Here is a 22,574-nt window from a genome sequence, read left to right as displayed (position 1 = left end):
GTGTTCTTTGAATACTTTGGTCTTTTTTTAATCAAATGTTTTACAAGAATAATAACTGACATCAGTAAGTCATGTTTTCTCCCTTACTTTATATTTGTGACAACAGAGCACAGAAACTATACAAGCATTAACCCATCCCTCAAAGATAAGGGCAATGGCAGCTGATCTGATTAGAATAGATACAGAAAACTAGATTTTCGAGGTAAACAAGGCTGTTCTGGCAAAAAAAAAAAAAAAAGAAACCTCCAGATGCTTGAGAAGGGGAACTGGCTATTCCGAGACTCATCTGAATAACCACAAGAGACCTAGTCCACAGTTGTCTTCACACTCCCCCAATCTCTCACAGGTGTCCTGGAGCCACTCACATTTACATGCTGTGTGGTTCTCCATTTCATAAGCAAACGCTGTGTCTTACTGCACACCACACACAATATGTCAAAAACACAAGTATTCAAATGCGCCGACCCTGGTATCTTTAAACCTACACTATCACTAAAGAATATGCAACCAAAAGACCACTGAATAGTAAACTTCATATTTCTATTCATATGAATGAGAAAGAGAAAGCAAATAGGAGAGTCAGTTCTAGGTCTAGGAGAGAGTGCAAGGCGGGAGGGAGAAAGAGAGAGAGAAAGAAGGTGTTTTCCAGAGGCCAGGAAAAGGAGGGTAGGTAAGCTCTGACCTTTTAGTTTGTCCACTATAATTGTATACACGTATAAAGAACCCCACCACACACACACACACACACACACACACACACACACACACACACACACACACACACACACACACACACAAACACTTCACACGTGCACTGGACATTTCCAGCATGAGCTTTCACAAACATGAGAGTTGAGTGGAGAATTTGACTAACACTATAACAGACACAGAGGAAGGCCATCTTCGAGAGCAGGCTGCCTGTACAGGGATAGCATCATTTAGCGCCAATTTCAATCTATAACAACTAGTAGCATAGCAACTAACCCTAACCCAAAAAGATATCACCCCTAGTCCACAAGGAGTGTATGGTTTAATCAGAGCCCAGGCTGAGAGGGGGGCAGGAGTGTATGTGGCAGGTCTGTGTGAAATGCTTGGGGACACAAGTGTCCCGGGTCTTTTAACGGTTAGAATGTGGATCATCTGGGATTGCAATGAGAAACAGGAGGAACAGGCTAGGGGGGCTTATGAGTTCGAGGAAATGGCCCCCACCCAATACACACATACACACACACACACACACACACACACACACACACACACACACACACACACACACACACACACACACACACACACACACACACCACACACACACCTTCCAGAATACAATCAACATTCCTAGGGTTCATTCTAAAGGGACCACACATCTCTAAGGAGGTGACGTTAACTCAATGTGTGTCCCTAAGTGTAAATGGATTCTCATTCACAGCCGACAAACAGGGGACAATAAAGCTGAGTGAATTGTTCGAGGGAAAGGTGTGAGAATTCGTATTAGACGACAGTGGTTTAAAACCACGGATAAAGCTTTTATGACACGTACTGTTAAGGTTCGTTAAGGTTTGCGGTAGCACCTATGTGTGAGTGAAATGCAGCGAGAAGCAGGAACCCGGTGGTACCTTCCTCATGGACTCCAGCTGACTCTGCTTGCTCTCGTTGGCGGTTTGGAGGTGCCTCATCCTTTGCTCCAGCTCCTCCTGCTCCTGCTGCTGCTTCTGCCTGAGCTCCCTGCGCCGCAGACGGGCCTCACGATGAGGAGCGGGCAGCCCTAACCTCAGCAGCTGGATGCATGTCTGGATGGCTGGGAGGGTGAGGGTGAGGGCAGGAGAGGGAGGGGAAGGGAGCGGAGGGGAGGGGAGTGGAGGGAAAGGGAGCGGAGGAGAAAACAGGGGAAGGGAGGATAGGAGAGTGGAGCGAAAGGGAGGGGAGGGGAGGGAGGGGAGTAGAGGAGAGGAGAGGAGTGGAGGGAAAGGAAGGAAAGGGGAGGGGGGAGGGGAGGAGGAGAGTGGAGGGAAAGGGAGGCGAGTGGAGGGAAAGGGAGGAGAGGAGAGTGGAGGGAAAGGGAGGAGGGGGGGGGGAGTCAAAGGTCTGATTAAGGCCTGGTTGCTTTATCTGCTGCTGCCTACCCCCACCACACCCTGATAAAGACCCAGCTGTGACGGAGAGATGTCTGAGAGTGAGTAAGAGATTTAAATAGAACTCATGTTGTGGTTACAGCAGAATGTGTGGGGTTGGTTTAAAGGTGACTGGTCTCTACCTTGGATCCATTCCTGTTTCCTCTTCTTGTCCGATACACTGATCTCATAGCTTTTGTCGGTGCACTTGACTATGAAGAGGCATTTCTTTCCCTCCTTGTCAGGTAGAGACTGTGGAGAGAGTATAAAGTTGTATAATGTCACACACCTACACACATACACACACACACACGCACATGCGCACACGCACACACACACACCCACTTCCTTGGGTCGACCCCGTTAACAATGCCAAAGGAAGCTGGTGAACAAAGGTGAGCTTCACGAACATTCCACTACACACACTCCTCAGTTTGTATACAGGGTACATTATATCTGAGAAGAGTGGCGAGGGGAACGGGCCCAGGGGAACGTACTGTTGTGTCACTCATTCTCAAATGACAACGGAGTTTACAGTTCAGATGACAATTCATTAGTCTATAGTGACTCTTACATTCATACATAACACATTGGAAGAAAGAAATCATTAACTTGCCCCAAAACATCTGGATTCATGAAAACAGCTTTTAATACAGAAGTACATGTACAATGACAGTACAGTACATGATGTATGGTGATATGTGGCCACTGATATGGTATTACCTCGACACAACAGCTGCGATCCAGTGCAATGTCTCCCTTCTTGTCAGCGAGGTCCTCGCTCACATAATACGACATCGAGTTTGGCCGAAGCACAAACCAGCGCTCTTGCCAATTCTTCCTTTTGTGGCCCTTCTTCATCATGTAGCCCTTGAGGAAAACAGAACGACAGTCTTTTCAAAAGAAATATTTGTAGTATCCCAATCTGCATTCATTTGATTTGATCTGTTCTTGGTATCGACATAACAGGGAATAACCCCAAAATAAACCTGTCTCGTATGTTGTGTTCTATCACTGAGCAAAGGTCGCTGACCCCGGGTTGACCCCGGTTTGACCCCAGTTTGATCCCTGTCTGACCTGGTTGAGCACATCCAGTATGAGCTCCTGGAACACCTCGTTGATGGCCATGGACAGCGTCTGTCGGTTCATGCCCTTGCTGAAGTGACCCATTCCCACCAGCTCCACCAGCTCCCAGGCCGTCAGACAGCTCTTCTTCCTGCTCAGCTGAACCTTGTAGTCCTCAAACTTCTCGACGTTCCAACTGCCCCCCATGGCTTCCATCAGCTTCCGCAGGAAGTACTCGATCTGAGGAGAGGGAGGAGAGTCACTGCATCAATTGATTTTCTTTTTTAATATCATTCTCTGTTAAATCCTTTATCTCTTATTTTGTAAACTCCTGTATTTAATGATCTTTTTAATTGTTTTGAATGTCACATCCTTATTGTTGTATCATGTGCGATTGTATCTGTTGTACAGTCTATTAAGGCCATGTGTAAAATGCACTTTAAATATTCTACATTTTAACATTAATAGCATGCAGAAGACTATATCACTACATAACATTCTGTGGTCTCCTACCACACCTACGCAGATGACACTCAACTTTTTCTCTCTTTCCCCCCTAATGACTCACAGGTGGCAACACGTGTCTCGGCATGTCTTGCAGACATTTCTGGTTGGATGTTAGCCCACCACCTAAAGCTCAACCTTGACAAGACTGAGCTGCTCTTCCTCCCAGGGAAAGCCTGCCCTCTCCAAGACTTCTCCATCACAGTAGAAAACTCTACTGTGACCTCCTCCCATACAGCCAAGAACCTTGGGGTGATCCTTGACAATCACTTATCCTGTGTGGTGAACATCACAGCGACAGCACGCCCCTGTCGATTCTGCCTCTACAACATCAGAAGGATACGTCCATTCCTCACCAGAGAAGCAGCACAACTTTTGGTCCAAACACTTGTAATCTCTCGCCTTGACTACTGCAATGCACTCTTGGCCGGACTCCCCGCCTCCTTCATCAGGCCTCTGCAGCTCATCCAGAACACTGCCGCTCGTCTGGTGTTCAACCTCCCCAAATTCTCCCATGTCACGCAACCTCCACTGGCTCCCGGTAGCAGCTCGCATCAAATTCATTGCTTGCCTACCGGGCGGCAAAGGGAACAGCCCCTCCCTACTTGCAAGCAATGGTTAGCCCCCAAACCCCTGCAAGATCACTCCGCTCATCCACCTCGGCTGCCCGCCTGGCACCGCCGCCTCTACGTGGATGCAGTGGCCGCGCTACTCGGTCACGGCTTTTCACTGTCCTGGCGCCCCGCTGGTGGAATGAGCTTCCCACAACGGTCAGGACTGCAGAGTCACTTCTGATCTTCCGCCGTAGATTGAAAACCCATCTCTTCACGCTACATCTTAACAGTCCCTCCTAAAGACCGCTTCACCCTCACTACCCCCCCTATACTAACCCTAACCCCAACCCTAGAGACCTCTTCACCCTCACTACCCGCCCTATACTAACCCTAACCCCAACCCTAGAGACCTCTTCACCCTCACTACCCCCCCTATACTAACCCTAACCCCAACCCTAGAGACCTCTGCACCCCGCTACCCCCCCGTACAAGTTCTCTCCTGCTAATAAAATAAATAAAAATAAATAAATAAAAAATAGCCTACTGGCATTACGACTGCCTATGGCCCCTGGTGTGAGCATTGATTACTTTGTCTTATAATGTTGGATAGATGATTCACTTACTTAAACAAATGTATTTTTGTTCGTCACTTTGGATAAAGGCGTCTGCTAAATACCATAAATGTCAAATCTAAATGTAAACTCCTACACACTCAAAAGCCATGCATCTGTCTGTGTTCACGGTGGTCCTCTGTGGCTCAGTTGGTAGAGCATAGCGCTAACAACGCTAAGGTTGTGGGTTTGATTCCCGCTGGGACCATATATACACTGAAATGTATGCACTCACTACAATGTAAGTTGCTTTGGATAAAAGCGTCAGCTAAATGGCATTTATTATTATATATTAATAAGGTGGATGATGTCACTCACCTCCTCTGTGATGATGACTAGCGGGTACCTGTCCTCAGACAGGAAGTTGAAGATGCACCAGACTTTGAAGGCGTCGTCGTTGGAGATGAGGAGATGCTTCATGCTGATGTTCTTCCTATAACACAGGGTCCAGCACAGGTTGTTGAACTCCAGAAGGTCAAAGTTATCCCGAACCTGCAATCACAGTAACATCAACATATTTAGACATACTTAGTTAGTTATAGTTAGTTAGTTAGTTATAACTGTATTTTCGCAGGGGGAACTTCTTGTGTGGAGTGGTAGGCTTCAAATAAGTGTAGCACTGATCCACACCACCTGTCATCATTACAATGCAGAGAAAACAATAATAAACAAATACAACAAGACCGTAGACTACAATTGGCTTTGATTGGGCGTTGAGGTTCAGGAGTTGTGGGATGGTGGATCTTTTGTGGGACTTGTTCAGTTCACTCTGACACAGGCCTGTGTGTCCTCCTAAATCTCCATATCCAGGCTTTCCTAGACAACACTGTGATATGCAGGTATGGCTAAGCGAGATACGAAGCAGAATAACTTAACAGCAGTCGTTGAAAAGAATCCTTTGCAATCTCTAAGGGCAACTTGTTTACAAATGGTAAGTAGGAGGATAACGTTTGTCTGCTTTCTCATGCCTCAGCCCACAGGATGTGAAGTACAAACATAATGTTCCTCGTCTCTTCATTCCAATTCAAGTCAGATTCCGGGAGAGAAAGGCAGGGAAAATAGCCTCCAAGTACAAAAAGTGCTGAACTCAAGCCGTTTACTAATTGACATCAGTGTTAGTTTTATTGCCATGGAAACTGTTGGCAAGTGTGTACTGTACAATAGTACAGATGTGGGCTATAGCTGATGGTCTGCCAACTAGGGAACCCAGGACAACAATCCTATTGAAGTCAGAGAGGTGCCCTGGGGAGAGAGACCACACTGCCACTGCACTTGTTGCTTAATCACTAGTGTTTACCAAGTCACAGCACCCATTACCAATGACCACTGATTTGACTCTTAATAAGGACATGTGCAATTAATTATACACAAATTATACACAAATTGTATATATTACAAATCATTTAGATAAATATATGTTGATGTGTATACAGGAAGGCCTTCTTAGTTGTTCATAGTGTACTGTTTGTTTTTCTGTTTATTTATTTTTGGAAATGCACAATGCATTTTGCCTAACTTCTATGCACTTTGAGATTCATCAAATGAAAAGTGCTTTACAAATTATTACTTTATTTTTATTTTTTATTATTAGTATGAAGTTCTTGAGAACAAACTCAGAGAACACCATAGATTGCGTGTCACACAATACTCATGGCACATAATCTATGACAGAGGCAGGATATGGGAGTAGCTGATGTAAGCTGAATGGACGTTTGTTTTGAAACGAAGGCTTTTTTTTCTTGCACTCTAGTCATTTTTGGCCCACATGTTTTTCTGTTCCCGTATGCCAGACTGGCAGACTACAGCTCCTTGAAAGCAACATTCTCCCACTCCCACAAAACCTCATCAACGACAGCCTTGTTCAAGACCAAACAGATCCTGCTCGTTCTACTAAATATTCATTTGTACTGTATTTACCAGAGTCATGAAAAATGTTTCACAGAAAAAGCAGTTTTTTTGTGTGGTGGGGTGGGGGGGTTCAGTGACAGTTGCTTTGATACATAGCTTTGACGCTGAGATGAAAGAGGTGGGGCAGGTGTTCAACTCACCTTGTCCAGTATGAATCTGTTCAGGTAGGGCATGTATCCCTGGTTGGACACTGGCCCATCATCATCATCCTTGAAGTGCTCCTCCAAGGCCACAGGGTCGTGGGGGATCTTCATCACCGTACACAGACTGTGAGACAGCACCTGGAGGGTCACAGTCAGGTCCAGCTGAATGACTGTGTTCACATCTCTGTGAAGTTCAACCCAAGCCCATGTGCTCAGATCACACTGACATGCACAAGAGACTGTGTTTCCGTTCAAGCATAACCGCCCGGTAGTTACTTTACTTCAGTTCCTGTTTTTTAGTAATGCTTGGGCAGTAATGCTTGAACAGTAATGCTTGAACTATATATATATATATATATACACCAGTCCTACCCTATATATTATATTCACTCACTGAAGTGTTGAGAAAACGTCTCTCTGCTGCTCATAGAAAATAAGATGTGTTGTTGGGATGATGAGTTGAGAGTTTCAAATATATTTCCAATTTCTTATGAACATCAACATATCTAATCTAGACAACAAAGGACTGTCTGGACTGCCTGAGACGATTACATACAACAGCTACCACAATGGAGGGTTTACAACATTATCCAGGCTGTCAAACTAAGTGCTGAGATACTGTAGTGTTGTGATAGTGGTGTGATAGTGTGTGTGTGTGTGTGTGTGTGTGTGTGTGTGTGTGTGGGTGTGTAATGCCATTAACTCTGCCTACAGCTTGGAGGGAGACCACATGTTTATCGGGGCCTGGCATACAGACCAGGCAGACAGCCCATAGTAGACCCAGACAGGGGCCAGCCAGACAGGAACCCCAGCCCTACCCTCCCTCACGGCTGCCCCTTTTACAAGCTACAAGCCACTGTTATCATCAAGCAACATTGTAAGAATATTCATCTCAGAATGTTTGTGAATCAGGAAAAATCGATTTGAAATAAATGAAGCAAAACTGAAACAAATAAATGACCTTTTCCCCTGTTTCTATGGTCATATTTTTAGACACACATGAGTAAGGGAAAATACCTCTAAGTCTAAGTCTGTCTGTATATTTAGCTGTGGTGCTGACTTGTCATGAACTTTTCCACAAACTTCCTCAAAGCAAGAAGGAATCAATGTCAGAGATCAGAGATCAAAGATTGTTCAACTCGAAATTAATGTCTCAAAAACATCATTGTCTCTCTGTAAACTACTGTGTATCACATTGTATCCAACCTGGTAAATTCTACCTGGTAAGTCTACATCATCTTCAATTTTAGAGTGTGTTCTGATCATTTTCTGAAACAAGTAATGTAGATCATGGAATGGAAAACCTAAGGGTTTGTAGTTGATCACAACTTGTTCAAGTATCTGTCATATGAGCATCATAGCCTACAATACATAACACAGCAGAATAATCTTTGGGTTATAGAAGATCCCAGAACAAAACGATCGTTCATATTCACTTGATTTGATAAAAAAATACTGTACAAAGTCTGAAGCCTACCTTTAACTGAGACTTGGATACTTTCCCTCTTTGATCCACGTCCAAGGCTGTGAATGCGTGCCATATAGATTTCAGAAGCTCGTCCCTAAGAAGCCCCATGTTGGTCACAGCGCAGCGCCAAGGTCCTCTTGGTAAATGCACCCAGTCCCAGTGGTTCCGCTAAGAGACAGTCACATGGCCAGTGACAGTGAGTGTCGCAGCATACAAACACGCTGGTAGCACCACATAGCGACCCTGTCAAATTTGCTGTGCTTTCATCAGCATTCATTGCCGATGACGACAAAGTTTTCACCGTTGCTAAAGTGATAGGTCTGATCTCGTCCTGTGTACGCTACTTGTTGTATATCGTCTTTATTTTGAGACGTTTCCAAGTTCGTAGTGACAACGGTCGAACTCGAACTGGCAATCGCTCCCTACCTCTCTAGATCACTTATTCCTTTATTATAAATACAGTTACCCTGTATTAATCAGTAGGAGTCAACTCAAAGTCATAAAGAGTGAATTTATTGAAAGTGGAACAGTTAACAGGAGACCAAAAAGATGTCCAAAATATCTACATGCATAATATACATCCTTGTAATGATGCATTCACAAAACAATCTGAGAATATGATGAGTCATTAATGTTACAGTAATGTTTAAACTCAAATAGCTTGAAATACTGACTTGAAACCATAAGACAATTTCTCCATCCATCATATTCAAAACAGAAAAACAAAAAGGGGCGTGGCAACATTCCATGATTCACCTCTACCAACCGTATTTGTCACGACTGTATGGCTTATCATGAATTATCATTAACATCACAGTGTACAAAACAATGGTACATAATGAAAACATGTAATAGATTGAAAATGTTTGACAGTTGCAACAGATCTAGCAGGCTAATTTCCATGTTTTAAGGAGAGATTGATCACTGGAACTATTTTTTTAAAATGTGAATGACTGGAACTTATAATTTCACAGAACCCCCCACTACAGTTAAAGACAAACCACATATATAGCAGCAGGTTGTATGAGGCAAGGTCAGCCATCAACTTCAAAGTGCTTGTATCAATCCTTTAAAGGTCCAGTTTCTCTACCTGACATCAGGTATGACATCAGAGGCTGTAAGGTGCACAATTCTAATCACACGATGCCAAACCATCATACTTCAGAGACAATATTCTAGCACGCTTCTCCACTTCAAATACAAAAAACCCAAATGGTTTTCTTTCCTTCTTTCTTTATACCATTCACCAGAACATTCCAAGTGCTCGGGAAGGTAACCATCACTTCACTTGTGTTGTGAATGACATGGGTTTGGTCCATTTGTCATTAGAACTCCTTCCAAGTACCAAACAGTATAAGAACTATTATAGTCAGTTTGTGTGCTCTGTCAGGGTTGTCTCTATATCTGCCCAACCAAGGCCTTCCCAGTCTAGAACAATGTCCAGGGCTAACCCTGTTCTAGGGGTGGGGTTGGGTTGGCGTGGGTAACTCCTCAGTAGATGGTCAAGCTGACGGAACGGTTCATCTTCTTGCCAATGAGCCTAGAGCTCCTGCTGGACTGGAGGGTGGAGCGTGTGAGAACCTTGTCTGTATGCAGCACCTTCTCTTCTGCTGCTGCCTTGGCCTGCTGGGCCTTCTTCAGCTCCCTGAAGGAGGAAAAAAACACAGCAAGGTCACAACGCTGCTCACAAACAAATTAGGCTATATACCAAACTGACTCCTTTATCAAAGGAAAAGTGTCTGACGTGTTTTAATAGCCAAAAAGTGTGCGAAGATACGTACTTCTGCAGAAGTGCGTTTTTGAACTTCTCTGCGTTGAGCTCGACACGCAGCTGGTCGGCACTCATGCGAGAGGCGGTGAGGAGAACGGGGTGCTTGGTGAGGGCCGAGGCTGACGGCCGCCTCTCTGGGTCAGGCTGGATCATCAGCTGCAGCAGGAAGAGGAAGGAAACTATTAATGTCATTGTAATTACTACACACTAAATATTAATACTACTAGCTGTGAAGGTTGTGGGGTGAGCCTTATCTTTAGTATGTGGTTGTCAATGGATGTAAAAGAGGATCTTAAGGTCACAACTCATTTCATTCAAAGCATTCTCATACCTTCAGTAAACTGAGGAATTCCTGCGAGAGCACTTGAGGTATCGGAGGTAGTTTTCCTTGTCTGATGTCATGCCACCTCTCGCCATTGGTTGGTAGCGGCTCTGCCCCAGAGGCGCTGATTAGAGTCAGCGCCAGGGCAAAAATGTCTGCTCTTCGGAGGTTTCTGTATTCCTGAAAAACAAGATGGTTAAGGTTACTCCAGTCACAGAAAACCAGATTTGTGGTGAGTTAAATTTGTGGTGAAAATAGCATGGGGGAGAAGGAGGAGGAGATGAGAGAGAGTGCGCTAATTACCTCTTGCAAGACTTCATTAGCCAGGTACCTGCTGTCTCCTTCTTCAACTTGGGGGTTGTCCACTCGGGTCACGTGCCCAAGATCCCCTGTGAGAAAAACAAAACAAACCGTTAGAAACAGGCTCCATGTACGGTCAAGTACATTCTGTTCACATGAACGAAGGTGACGAACTGGACTTACCTATTTTGTAAACTACCTTTGGATTTGGTCCTTCATCCTCATCCAACTCATCCACACACACCGTTGTTCTTCTGGACAGGAAGATGTTGCCTGAAAAAAAGCAAAAGGAACATGGTTAGCTATAGAAAAATACATCTGACTGACATTGGACACTACAACAATACTTCCCATCCATCCCAAGGGTGCAGCGGCTACTTACTGGGCTTGATGTCCATGTGGACCAGGGAGGTGGAGTGGATGTACTTCAGGCCCCGGGCCACCTGGAGGAGAAGGTCCTTGAGCTCCAGCTCAGAGAAAAAGCGCATGGTTCTGTAGTTCTCCGTGACCACGTCTGCCAGCGTGCCGCCGTTACAGTACTCGTTCTGTATCAGCATGTGGTCGTCCTCTGACCACGCAGAGTAGTACCTGACCACGTGGGGGTGCTGTCCCAGGACAGCGTGTGCGTAGACCTCCCGCAGGGCATTCTGCCTGAAGGAAACACAACGTTAGCATCATATGATAAACATGACTTCTCATTTCCGTAGGGACTGGCAATGAACTGTCATTCAAACATTAACATGGTTCCCTTACTCGTCTACAGATCCGGCCAGGGGTTTCTTGGAGCGTTTGATGGCGTAGATGCAGCCATCAAGTCTTTTCACACATTTGAAAACGGCGCCAAACTCCCCGGATCCTATCTTCTCCAACTCATGAAACTCTGTGGCATATCTGGACATCATGTTGCTATCCAGAAGAGTCATTTTCTGCAAGGAAAAGACAATAAATAACCAAACACCAATTTAATCAAGCCTGTTATTTCAGAGAGTGGAAAATAACTTATAAATAAAAAAAACAACAACACTCCGATTACAAAATATACCTTTGATGGGGGAATAATATCCTCTTCAAACTCTGCATCACTTGCTTCCATTTCCTCTCCACAGGAGCTGTAAACAGACAAAGCAAGATAGATAGATAAGACCTGTTATCTCATATCAAACACCAGGGGGCAGAAGTAAAGACAAGTGCACATGGTAAGAATGTGACCATGTGGCTTTGGATGGCTGCCAGTTTCTGGCTTCTTTTTTTTTTTTTCATGAAATAGTCAACTGATTTAACGAACCTCCCAAGGGCTTGACAGAAGAATCTATTGTCAACAGACAATAGGAAAAGCTCAATTTACACAGATAGAAATATGTATCACCCAGAACTACGAAAAGCTTTCTAGTGCAGTGGCCTACATTATGATAATCATAAAGAAAGTGGTGTTCTGGCAGTGTTAAGGAAATATGATCCATTTCACAATACAACTGGCAATACTTTAGAGGGTTACCATATGTTCCACCACACATGGGGAGGAAGATGCATGGAGGGGGGGGGGGGGTTAGGGAATGCCCACCACCACCCTGAAAATTAACTGGCTACAATGTATGGACATCAATCAGAAAGGTGTCTCTTACTCATTCCAGTGTGATCTCTTGCGGTTGTTCCTCTGTAAGTTGGCTGTCTGGATCAGTAGTGAGTCAGGGGTAAAGGGGTTGATGTTGATCATGGGTGTCTGTCTGCTTCTGCTGTCTGTTCGGGGTCTTCCCGTTGAGTCCACATTGATGAGGAAGCCCGCTCTGCGTACTGTGGACCCTGTAGCCGGCCCTCTGGCTCTACACAACAGACTCTGGAAGAGAAAACATTCATAAAAACATTAAGTGTGAGATGTGTTAATAACATGTAGGGGGATTTCTAGTAGGCCTACTTGTGTTGGGAAAGTAAGTCCCAACGAAATCAAAGTCTGCATTCGAATATGATCCATCTTCCTTGTGTGACCAACCACCAGTTGAAGACAGAACCATAGTACTTTTTTTGTATTCACATAGAAATTGCCATCTCGGATCAGCAAGAAGAGGGCTAGAAGCAATACGTTGAGCATTCATTCTAAGAAACAACATTCTACTTGAAATAAACATTGAACTGTCATCAGTGACACCGACATGATCAGGATGTTGTTTCGTTGACCCACCTTAGGCGTGTGTGGGACATCAAACAGCCGCAGCTTTCTGAAGGTTTTATGGGGCGGCGTGTCGGGACAGTCCGGGATGGGAGAGCTGTCTCCGTCTTCCCGACTGTAGGAAAACTCAGGAGATGAACTATTGTAGTAGGGACGGGCTCCTTTCCTCGGAGAAGGGGATCCCTTCATCATGTCATTTTCGAGTGATTTTAGTGGGGAAAGGCATCCGAATCCCTCCTCGTCCCAGAGCTCCACGTCCTCGACCGGACTCTTCATGGTGCTGTTGCAGACGTCCTCATTCGGTTTGGAATTCTGTCTCAGTGACTGTAAAGGAGAGTCCAGTTCAGCCAGACCCGGTTCGGTTTCGGTGCTGTTGTTGGCCTCGTCCTCTCCGTCGCTCTGGGAGAAGTCCAGCCTCTGTCGAATAGGTCCCATCTTCGTCGGGGACGCGGTGACGAACAGTCTGAAACTCATAGTCAGTGAAGCTCGGTAGCTAACTTTAGCTAACTATCGCTTCGGTAGCACTGCGATACTAGAACTTTTGAATTGAAAAAAAATGTGCCGAGATGAGCTAGATTATCGTACTTTCCCTGTGGCCATGGCACACGCAAAACTGTTCTTGTAAGAAATCCGTTCAAAATCCAAAACGTCGTGTCTAATCCAATCTAAATCAGGACGCTAACTAGCTCAATAGCTAGCCGAACAGCTAGCCGCACACGCTTGTTGCTGCCCTGTGATACCGCACGCTGTGCACAGGAATACAACCATGCATCTGTGATAATCCAGAACCGCGCTATCGCCGTGGTGCATTGGCGTTTTTCAAAAGAATCCAACAAAACAACCACTTGTTGCTTTGGCTAGCAGATGAATGCGTGGATAACTTTCCCGTCAAATGTTTGTTTACCAGATTGTCTGCAAACTTGTGCTCCGAAGACCGTGTGGCTCTGCCCACTTTAACGCCGCTGCGCAGCCTGGACCGTTGGTCAGTCTTCAGCCAATGAGAGAACAGGCATCGGGTTTGAAACGTGGGCGTTCCACGCTGCGAAGCAACGTCATTACGTTACCGAGTGGCTTTTTAATACACACGTCACTTTGGCGCGAAGTGAGTCCTCCGACTTTCCCGAGGCGTTGATCGGATTAGCGTCATTGATCAAAGTAACACATTGATTAACCTCAGTTCTACTCAGTGTACTCTGATGGGAAACCAATAACATCTTCCGTCCGTCAGTTGTGATACAGCGCTAAAACAAAGGAATAAGAGATATCAGTTCCCCAAGGCTAGTGATGTGCTGATCTATCTACTGATCTATTCAGTATGTTCGGTAAATAATGTACGCGTATCTCAACTGCAACAGCAGCAACTGCAACAGCAAGAACCTAGTGTATTGTCTATTACATGTAATATACACAACTCATCAATTTTGGATACCAAAAACGATCAGTGCTAAACATGGAATTGTACTGCTTTAATTAACAACCAATGTGTATCCATTATTTGTACATATTCAAAAGGTAAAATATATATGCTGGATTCATGGCACTGGTTGTTTATATACACAGAGTACAATTTTTGGAATTAGGAAAAATGTTACCAAAATCAAAGAAAAAATCAAGTCAAAAACACACAAATTGACCACTTCATTCATGCATCAACTCTCACTTACATTTCTTACTCAAATCAGTGTCAATATCCCAGAGTCTTTGTGCAGCCATCTTTAAAAATGTCTATTTACAAAATCTACAGAATAATGTAATGTTTTGATTTACACACAATGCCCTCAGGGCAGCATACTGGAAGATTTGTTTACAATATTCATGTTGTGTATCACCTCCTTTGGGTGAGAGAAAAGCGCATCATAAATACAATTCATTACCATTACATCTGTAGTTGTTGTCAAATTAAATATGTCCTAAAAGAAGTCACAGTGCTGAAGGAGATCAATCTTCTGACCCTGGAGTCTCTCCTTGTTGTACTCTTGATGCTATTCTGATGGCCTCCTCTAGCGAGGGCTGGTCACTGAGCTGAAAAAGAGAAACGCTTGAAATCATTAAAAGGAGAAACAAAATAATATTATTTTCTTCATGTAAAATTGATGGCCTGATAAGGTGTAACATCATACCAAATCTGCTGTTTCTTTATCCCGCTGTATTTGGTTTCGCTTAAGTCAATCAAAACCCTGAGGTTCCCTCTTAACAATAGGTTAAGAGTATTTCAAATAGGTGTGAAAAGGAACTTAAACTCCAGTGGCCTGACGGGGTGGGGATTACAGGGCCAAGAGAAAGTCTTCTTTAACATCCTTTATCAGCATCACAATGGAAGGACTGATGCGATCACTGAATGTGAAAGCAACTCCTCAAATAACTGGATATTTCCAACAACTGCCTTTCCTTCCATCTACCAAATACAGAACGGTTTATGTTGACTCTAAAACCTGAATCAGCTCTTTGTTATGGGCAATACCAGGAGGGCCCTGGTCTCTCACACTTCTAGCTAACTTAACAATAGGCTACACTGTTTTCCTTGGAGAGGGTGTGGGCCCGGCTGACAGAGGTTTATACACGATCAGTCTGTATGGACACTAGTGCCACTGTTGTGTCATCTGCCTCAACAGGAAAGGGGGGGGATGTGATGTCTGTTACTCTGCTCTTCTCCTGGTTGTGTTGCTGTATGTGGTGTTTTGTTTGGTCGAGGAAGTAGCCCACCTGGACAGCGATCTGTCTGCCATTGGAGGTGGCTAGAAAAGTGACCGGGTGAATCCCCAGCTCGTCCTGTGTGCCCTGGAAGGAAGCCAAATCAATGGCCACCTGGGAAATAAAGAAGATTAGCGCGCACACACAAAACCCCCCATAACAAAATCAGATATCATATGGGAAATTGACTGGCATGTTTGGATAGGGAGTTTCCCAAATCTATTTGGAAAGTACCGAGTTCCTCAGTATTGGTGTCAGCTGTTAGGTGAGTTGAGGTTACGGCTAAGATGTGTAACATGTTATCAATGTAACTACCGTAACTAAATGTAACTACTGTAATGTGTAACATACTGTAACACAGGGGCCAACATACAAGGGGATTTCAGAAAACAGGAAAGTTGTGGTAAAACTCACCTGCCCCTCTGTACCATCTGCCGTTACCATGGTGACAGAATGAGTCCCGTCCGCAGAAAGCATTGCTTCATGGGTTGGCAAGGTTATGGTGGTGCCATCTTGGGTTACCATAGTAATCGTATGTCCCAGCGTCTGCATGTCAGCCTCTGAAATACTGATCTGAGAATGAAATCATGTATATTTTTATATATAATTGTTCATCAATATTATATTGTTTTCTTAAACTGCAAAACACCAAACCATCTGTCTTCTATGAATTAGTGTACAGTTACATAACAGTCTTTGTTTCACTTGTTTGGCATTGTATGTATAGACGCATGGTGGACAGGAATGTTGGCAAACGGAGAGGGATAAAGAGGGGGGTTGGGCCATCTGTCCTTTTCTCGAAATGAAGGAAGTGCCCAACCTGCTGGGTTCCATCCTGGGTGATGAATGCCACATGCTGTTGACCAATAGCGTCGCTCTCTGTCATCTGCTCTGAACCAGACTCCTCCTCCACCTCCTCGGCCGGCGAGTTAAAGGTCACCGACGGATCATCAATGGCTTCTGAATCACGTGACAAAAACAACAAGGACTCTTTACGATGTCTGGTGACTCACTCTTTACTCTCGGTTCAGACCTGTTAAGGGCTTAATGGTAGTCAATGATTCACCATGAGTCAACATTTCAACACCGGAGACGAGACGTATGCGTCAGACTAAGGAGGCAATATATGATCTTTATGATTGTGAGGTCACCAGTGGGATCATGTGTGACTGTTCCTTTAACATACAAGAGGGTATCCATAAACACATTCTAGCCACAGAGCAAACAGAACAGGGGGAAGAAAGAAATCCATGAGAGGTGAACTCGCTCACACACACACACACACACACACACACACACACACACCTACTAGTACTACTCCTACTACTACATGGTGACAGCCTCTAATACTGACCTGTAGGCTGTTCGAAGTAGGCCTCCTGCTCCTCCTCGATGGGCTCTGTGTCGTTGTGCGCTGTGCGTTTGTGCATGGCTAGCGTGGAGATCTGCTTGTAGGTCTTCCCACAGTGGTTGCAGTTGTAGGGCTTGCATGGCGTGTGGACAACATGGTGTTTGTAAAGGCTGGAGTATTCTGTGAAGCGCTTGTCACAGCCTGGGACCGTGCACACGTAAGGCTTCTCCCCTGGAAACACGGCCCGTCGATTAACCACAGTCACTGATTTAACGCAGTACAACTGAAACACTACAATTTGAATTAGGCAAAAAGGCAAGAAATAAATCCCTCCGAATAATATGATGCATACCTGTATGGATCCTCATATGGTTCTTATAGTTGGTGGCGCTAGCGAAGCCGCGGCCACAGCCAGGCTCTGAGCAGTAGTAAGGCCTCTCCCCCGTGTGTGTGCGGATGTGCACCTTCCTGATGTTGGAGGTGGTGAAGGATCTCCCACACCCGTCAAATGGGCACATGAACGGCTTCTCTCCTATAGGGGAAGACATGGATCAGCTGGATCAAGACATGACCATTCACAAACTCCTGCAATCATGATTTCTTATCCGAACTCGGTCAATTGAATTGCAAACTTGGCGTAGTGTACGGTAGTGTATGCCGTTAGAATAGTAGTGGGTATAAGAGCAACATTGAGAGCTTGTTACCTGTGTGGGTTCTGATGTGTTTCTGGAGGTCACCTGATGTTTTGAAGGACTTGCGGCAGGTCTGTTCTTGGCAGCGGTAGGGCTTCTCCCCAGTGTGGGTTCTGATGTGGCTTTTCAAGCCATAGCCTTTTAGAGAAAAAAAACGGGGAAAAAAACAGCAACATTTTGCCAAATGGGAAACATGACTTCATCTTATGGATCACGTTGAAACACTGACCATGTTTACATGCACGCTAGTAATCTAATATTACCCGGAATATGGTAATACTCAGAATAAGCCATGAGTCATGTAATCACCTTATTCTGGATTTGTTACCCTTAATAAGGCCTTAAACTGAGTAAGCATACTCTAAAAAGAACATTTGTCAATATGACTATGAGGACCTGTACAGTGTTATTCCGAATTCCCCTTTCAGTCAGAGTATTTTCCGACAGTATGAAACAATTCAAGATTCTTTATTTGTCACGTGCATACAAGTATACAGTGAAATGCAAAAGTGACAGTGCCACAGAGTAGTGCAACAATAAGTTTTAAAATAGAATAAAATAAAATAGAAGTACTAAAAAAAATTGTGCATGCCTCCTCTAGTGTGGGCACTCTGAAAGAGATGTATGACGGATAAAACATGCCTTGACGTAGTCACTGACCAGCATTGTTAGGCTAATGAGGTTTGTTAGGCTAATGAACCGGTTTGTTCAAAACAAGGAAGTGGATGACTCGGTAGGTGTTTCATACCCTTGCCTACAAGTATAGGCAAGGGTTGTCGTTATGACATCCAGGCAACACCCTAGTGTCTAATCTATTATTACATTGGTTATAGGGAACTTGGCTAAAGGTTGTTGTTACCTGTAGCAAACCTCTTCACACAGCCCAGTTGATCACACACGTATGGCCTGTCACCCGTGTGCGCCCTCTCATGCACCTGCAGGGGGCAGAAAAGAGCACATCAACGAATAGAAATACATTAGTCATATAAATAGGGCAGTTTTTATCATTCCCCTTTCGACAAACTTAGTATAGGGAAGAGTAGATTAGCCATTTATAGGGACACATTATATGTCTAACCTTCAGGTGATGTGCTGTGGTATAGAGTTTCCCACATCCCTCGTAATCACAGCGGAAAGATTTCTCCGCCACATGATGTTCCCTGGACGAACTGCGACCACTTCTTTGAAGCACAATCTGGAAGAGGCCAAATGAGACTGTAATATAGATGACAAGTAAATCTGCTACACCAGACATGGCCACTTCTCTGGCCATACAGTACCTCTTGCTCAGCTCCCATCAGTCCACAGTTTGTGACACACTCGTCAGCTTCCACCTGGGAAAACAACAGAAAAATTAGTTACAACAAGATGGAAAATATAGACCACTGGACCTGAACCTCCTCAGAAACCCAGGTTAGGAGACCCTGCTGTAAACAGACCAGTGCAGACTACCTTAGCAGAGTACTGCTCCAGCACACTGATGGTCTCTGGGTCGATAGTTCCGTCAGCATGGATGTCTGACACGGTCCCGTCTGCCTGGATGGCCAGGATGGTGTTGGTCTGAGGCATCTGCACCGTGTGCTGGATGTACGCTGTGGTGCCATCCTCCAGCTGGACGGCCTGCAACGTGTTCTGGTCATAGGTCTCTGTGAAGAAGAGTTGTGTTTAAGATCACGTCGACCACTTACCAGCAGTTTGGTGGACAATATTTTAACAATAAAGCATGCTCTAAAAGTCCAGTGTCAACCCACAAAAGAGAGAGAGAATGAATGCTAACTTAATGCAGTGGCTAAGGGGAGGTAGATTATACATCTAGTGGGGAGTGGACACTATGGCAGGAGGCAATGATCAAACCATCAATCAAATCCTCCCGTTCTGTCATAAGTAATGACCAGGAATTAGGATAAACACAGTGCATCTTAAGGGGAGAGGGAGGCACAGACCTTTGGGTGTGTGGATGTAAGCAGTTGTGCCATCTTCCAGCTGCACCGCCTGGCCATCCTCAAGCCTCAGACTGTCACCTCCGATCACATCACACAACGGAGAGCCTGTCCAGCTGTTGGTTTCCTCTGCTTAGACAAAGAACGGGAGTCAGCATGAATTAGCCAATTATCTCACTGTGTACTGTTTACGTGCATGACCAAGAAGTTTTAAAAAAACACTGAATCATAATACACAATAATAGTTGATATTGACAAGAGGAAAACAGACCTGCTTTTGACATTGACACATGTTGGACATAGGCAGAAGATCCATCATCTAATTGAATGACCTGTCCATCCATGAACTGGCCATCTGAAATGGAGACTGAACTCCTCAATTAGACTGATCTTATCATGCCATGATATATACACATCAACAGTACATACTGTACAATAAATCATTCACGGATGTGGACTTTTGAACTACCTTTCGGGTTGTGCTGTATGTAAGCTGTAGATCCATCTGTGAGGGTCACAGCCTGCAAACTCACAGTGTCCATGTTCTCAATCTGATCACCATCTATGGAATAGGACACAATGAAATGTTAAAGATGTCTTGCAGAAGAGGCAGGCTTAACAGATCGCTTGACAGATTTTAAGATAACTAAATGTTTCTGTTTTTATATCTTATGTATAACCATCATATGTGATCAAATGTGTAGAGTGTAAGTGTATTACATGATTGTATGGCTGATCATATGACTGAAACTATTTTGCTTTATTGATTTCAATTTGGTTCATAGGAGAACCACACATATACATCATTAATTGAAATGACCATCAGAACAAGCAGATCAAACCTCAGATTGTAGAAAATAGAACTCTTCTATTTTAGTCTGCATGCAACTGCTAAAAGCTATTACAATAAATACAAGGAAATATAGGTTTTAGTTGTACAGCAGAACCTAAAGTATTCCCTTTCTTGGCCTAATTTCCTTTGGCAGTGGAGGGAAAACCAAGTGATCTCACCAGAAATTGCCACACCCTCTGCCAGACAGAGAGTGACCTCCTGAGTGTCACTGCCTGCATTGTGGAACTCTGCAATGCCCTGTGAGTCCCTGTTGATCTGAGCCAACAGCATGGTAGCCCTGTCAAACACACACACACACACACACACACACATATTGACGGTGAAGATCGTCAAGGGAGAATACATTACTCCTTGACCATCAGTAGCCTACTCATACATGCGTGCGTGAAATATTGGAGGGTCTCTCAACAGAACAGGAAAACTGAATAGTTCAAAGTTAATTTTGAGTCCACAAGTATCATGGTAATGCACCCATGTACATAATGCTACATGGCAATGCACTCACCTACAACTAGTGATTATTGTTCATGAAGGAGAGTGTAGGGTAACTTGATAGCAAACATGTTCACTTGTTTGTGGGAATTTGACATGGCAGCAGTCGGGCAGCACTGGGCTTCACTGTAGCTGCTGTGGTCAGCATGCTAGCCGGCTAGCACACTGACTTTACGTAGCAAGTCCAAATGTGACCAGCACCACCGCTGACCAGCAAAACGACCACGGTATAAAACAGAATTGCCTGGAGATTTGAGTGTCACCGTGCATTGTAACTGACATTATGCGTCTTTGTTTTGGGAGAGATGTTTGATCACAGGAAAAAGCGGGCAAACTAGCTATCAGGCTAACACGCTAACGTCAGTCAGCTAGCTGGTCATGTGAAGAGCGCGGTCTACTTCACTTGCTAATTAGCTAGACGGCTAGGTAATAATTAAACATTTTTAGACAACAAATTCGTTCAGATGTGCTTTAATGATGTGGATTTCTCCTGTAAGGTGTCCTATCCGGCGGCCACTCTCTGTTTCCCAAACTGGGTATGGCTGTAGAAATAAGGCACACTGGGTAAAACACACATAGATATACGAACCTCTAGAAAATTTCCAACAATCCCTTCGTTCGACCACCATGCACCAGGGCAGGAAGCCTTGTCTTCAGAACGCACCCTGGAACATGCAACACACAGACCAGGCGCCGATCTGACCCTCGTGATTGGCTATTATTTCAGTAGAACAGGCTACGGGTTGTCTCATTGGTTCAAAATCCCTTCAATCATTAGTGGGTGGCTGAATTTTGCTATTGACGTTTAACATTCAGATTATGGGGTGCGTTCACATGAGATTTAGGTCTGCTATTGCGACTGGGTCGGATAGCAGTTTTTTTTTCCTTCTAGCTGCGCCCTGACGAAATGTCAATTTCTTATTTAGTGTATCGCTGTAACAATGTGTGGGTTAAAATAGGAATAAAGTTCATCCAAAGGACCGTTAAATAGAAGCACGTTTTCGATTGTGAATGCTGCCATTTTGGATGTCGAGCAGGGTGATGTGGGCAATGCAGTAGAATCAACCTTATACCAGGACTTTTGTAGTACAGCACACACTTTGGCATTTCCAACAATCACCCTAAAGCCTCCATCATATATACACATATGTATATGAATATTTGCTACCGTCCTAACAGCTTTGACTGTACACTGAAATATATGAATGTCTACCCTACCTGATAAGACTATATAACATCATAGCATGAGTCAACTTTTCCTAGATCTTTGGTCTTGTTCAGAAACATCCCTTTGCTCCAACACCCTAGACACCTGTGTGTAAATCTGAAAGCATTGGATAGGTGTAAGCAATATTAATGACATAAATCAGTGGGCAAGACAGTGAAAACCACATAGCTTATCAGAGGGCATAGTAAAGCCAGAGATAAGCTATTAGCATCATCTTATTTACCTCTATCCAAATAATATCAGGTCTACACAAGTGTCTGAGGTATGAGAGCTACAGGTTGTTTCTGGATAGGAGCCCACCTGTCATACGATATTTAACAAAGGACTTATCCATGTGGTCCATTGGTTACAAATGAATGTCACCCGAGAATACAAAAACATTCATTTCATCAAATGTTTGTTCAGT

At 44.3% G+C, this 22,574-nt stretch overlaps 3 protein-coding genes across 4 annotated transcripts in view; all 3 read right to left on the bottom strand.

Moving 5' to 3' along the window:
* Positions 1 to 8,492, bottom strand: part of LOC310819435 (switch-associated protein 70-like) — an 11,807-nt gene extending 3,315 nt beyond the window's left edge. Inside the window, exons 1-7 of the mRNA XM_083690727.1 lie at positions 8,374 to 8,492; positions 6,894 to 7,034; positions 5,164 to 5,337; positions 3,189 to 3,416; positions 2,835 to 2,981; positions 2,255 to 2,363; positions 1,617 to 1,798 (exon numbers count right to left, since the gene is read on the bottom strand). Of these exons, the coding sequence (XP_083546853.1) occupies positions 1,617 to 1,798; positions 2,255 to 2,363; positions 2,835 to 2,981; positions 3,189 to 3,416; positions 5,164 to 5,337; positions 6,894 to 7,034; positions 8,374 to 8,472 (1,080 nt within the window). The 5' untranslated portion in view covers positions 8,473 to 8,492. The remainder of the gene's footprint in view (positions 1 to 1,616; positions 1,799 to 2,254; positions 2,364 to 2,834; positions 2,982 to 3,188; positions 3,417 to 5,163; positions 5,338 to 6,893; positions 7,035 to 8,373) is intronic.
* A 377-nt stretch (positions 8,493 to 8,869) lies between these two features.
* On the bottom strand, positions 8,870 to 13,802 carry LOC310819661 (wee1-like protein kinase 1-A). Its single transcript, XM_083690988.1, has 10 exons — positions 12,934 to 13,802; positions 12,380 to 12,591; positions 11,800 to 11,866; positions 11,511 to 11,683; positions 11,140 to 11,408; positions 10,941 to 11,030; positions 10,761 to 10,846; positions 10,467 to 10,637; positions 10,146 to 10,291; positions 8,870 to 10,009 (listed from the first exon to the last, which is right to left on the bottom strand). Exons 1-10 carry the CDS (start codon positions 13,393 to 13,395, stop codon positions 9,856 to 9,858), a joined length of 1,830 nt encoding a protein of 609 aa, XP_083547114.1. The 5' UTR covers positions 13,396 to 13,802; the 3' UTR covers positions 8,870 to 9,855.
* A 570-nt stretch (positions 13,803 to 14,372) lies between these two features.
* Positions 14,373 to 21,587, bottom strand: LOC310819437 (zinc finger protein 143-like). 2 transcript variants are annotated; one of them, XM_083690729.1, is made up of 16 exons: positions 21,530 to 21,587; positions 20,607 to 20,725; positions 20,065 to 20,157; positions 19,867 to 19,962; positions 19,599 to 19,724; positions 19,108 to 19,301; positions 18,936 to 18,989; positions 18,734 to 18,850; positions 18,515 to 18,590; positions 17,668 to 17,793; positions 17,316 to 17,495; positions 16,967 to 17,194; positions 16,433 to 16,572; positions 16,027 to 16,185; positions 15,625 to 15,726; positions 14,373 to 14,943 (listed from the first exon to the last, which is right to left on the bottom strand). In XM_083690729.1, the coding sequence occupies exons 2-16, from the start codon at positions 20,716 to 20,718 to the stop codon at positions 14,860 to 14,862; spliced, it is 1,887 nt and encodes a 628-aa protein (XP_083546855.1). In that variant the 5' UTR covers positions 20,719 to 20,725; positions 21,530 to 21,587; the 3' UTR covers positions 14,373 to 14,859. The 2 variants fall into 2 exon arrangements, with proteins under 2 accessions (XP_083546855.1, XP_083546856.1); XM_083690730.1 differs by having other exon boundaries at positions 19,867 to 19,950.
* Between the last annotated feature and the right edge of the window lie 987 nt (positions 21,588 to 22,574).

The sequence above is a fragment of the Argentina silus genome (assembly GCF_951799395.1).
Source record: "Argentina silus genome assembly, chromosome: 19".
NCBI lineage: Eukaryota > Metazoa > Chordata > Actinopteri > Argentiniformes > Argentinidae > Argentina > Argentina silus.
The sequence above is the reverse complement of the archived record's forward strand: the minus strand, read 5'-3'. Positions and strand labels throughout refer to the sequence as shown.

Excerpts from the sequence above, each read along its gene's own strand:
- LOC310819661 (XM_083690988.1), bottom strand. The coding sequence starts at position 13,395 with ATGAGTTTCAGACTGTTCGTCACCGCGTCCCCGACGAAGATGGGACCT. Across the intron at positions 11,031-11,139 it reads CCACATGGACATCAAGCCCA|GCAACATCTTCCTGTCCAGA; the intron begins GTAAGTAGCCGC and ends GCTTTTTTTCAG. Across the intron at positions 10,847-10,940 it reads AAAGGTAGTTTACAAAATAG|GGGATCTTGGGCACGTGACC; the intron begins GTAAGTCCAGTT and ends TTTTTCTCACAG.
- LOC310819437 (XM_083690729.1), bottom strand. The coding sequence starts at position 20,718 with ATGCTGTTGGCTCAGATCAACAGGGACTCACAGGGCATTGCAGAGTTC. Across the intron at positions 17,195-17,315 it reads CCATATGAGGATCCATACAG|GGGAGAAGCCTTACGTGTGC; the intron begins GTATGCATCATA and ends CCGTGTTTCCAG. Across the intron at positions 15,727-16,026 it reads CAGATGGTACAGAGGGGCAG|GTGGCCATTGATTTGGCTTC; the intron begins GTGAGTTTTACC and ends TTTATTTCCCAG.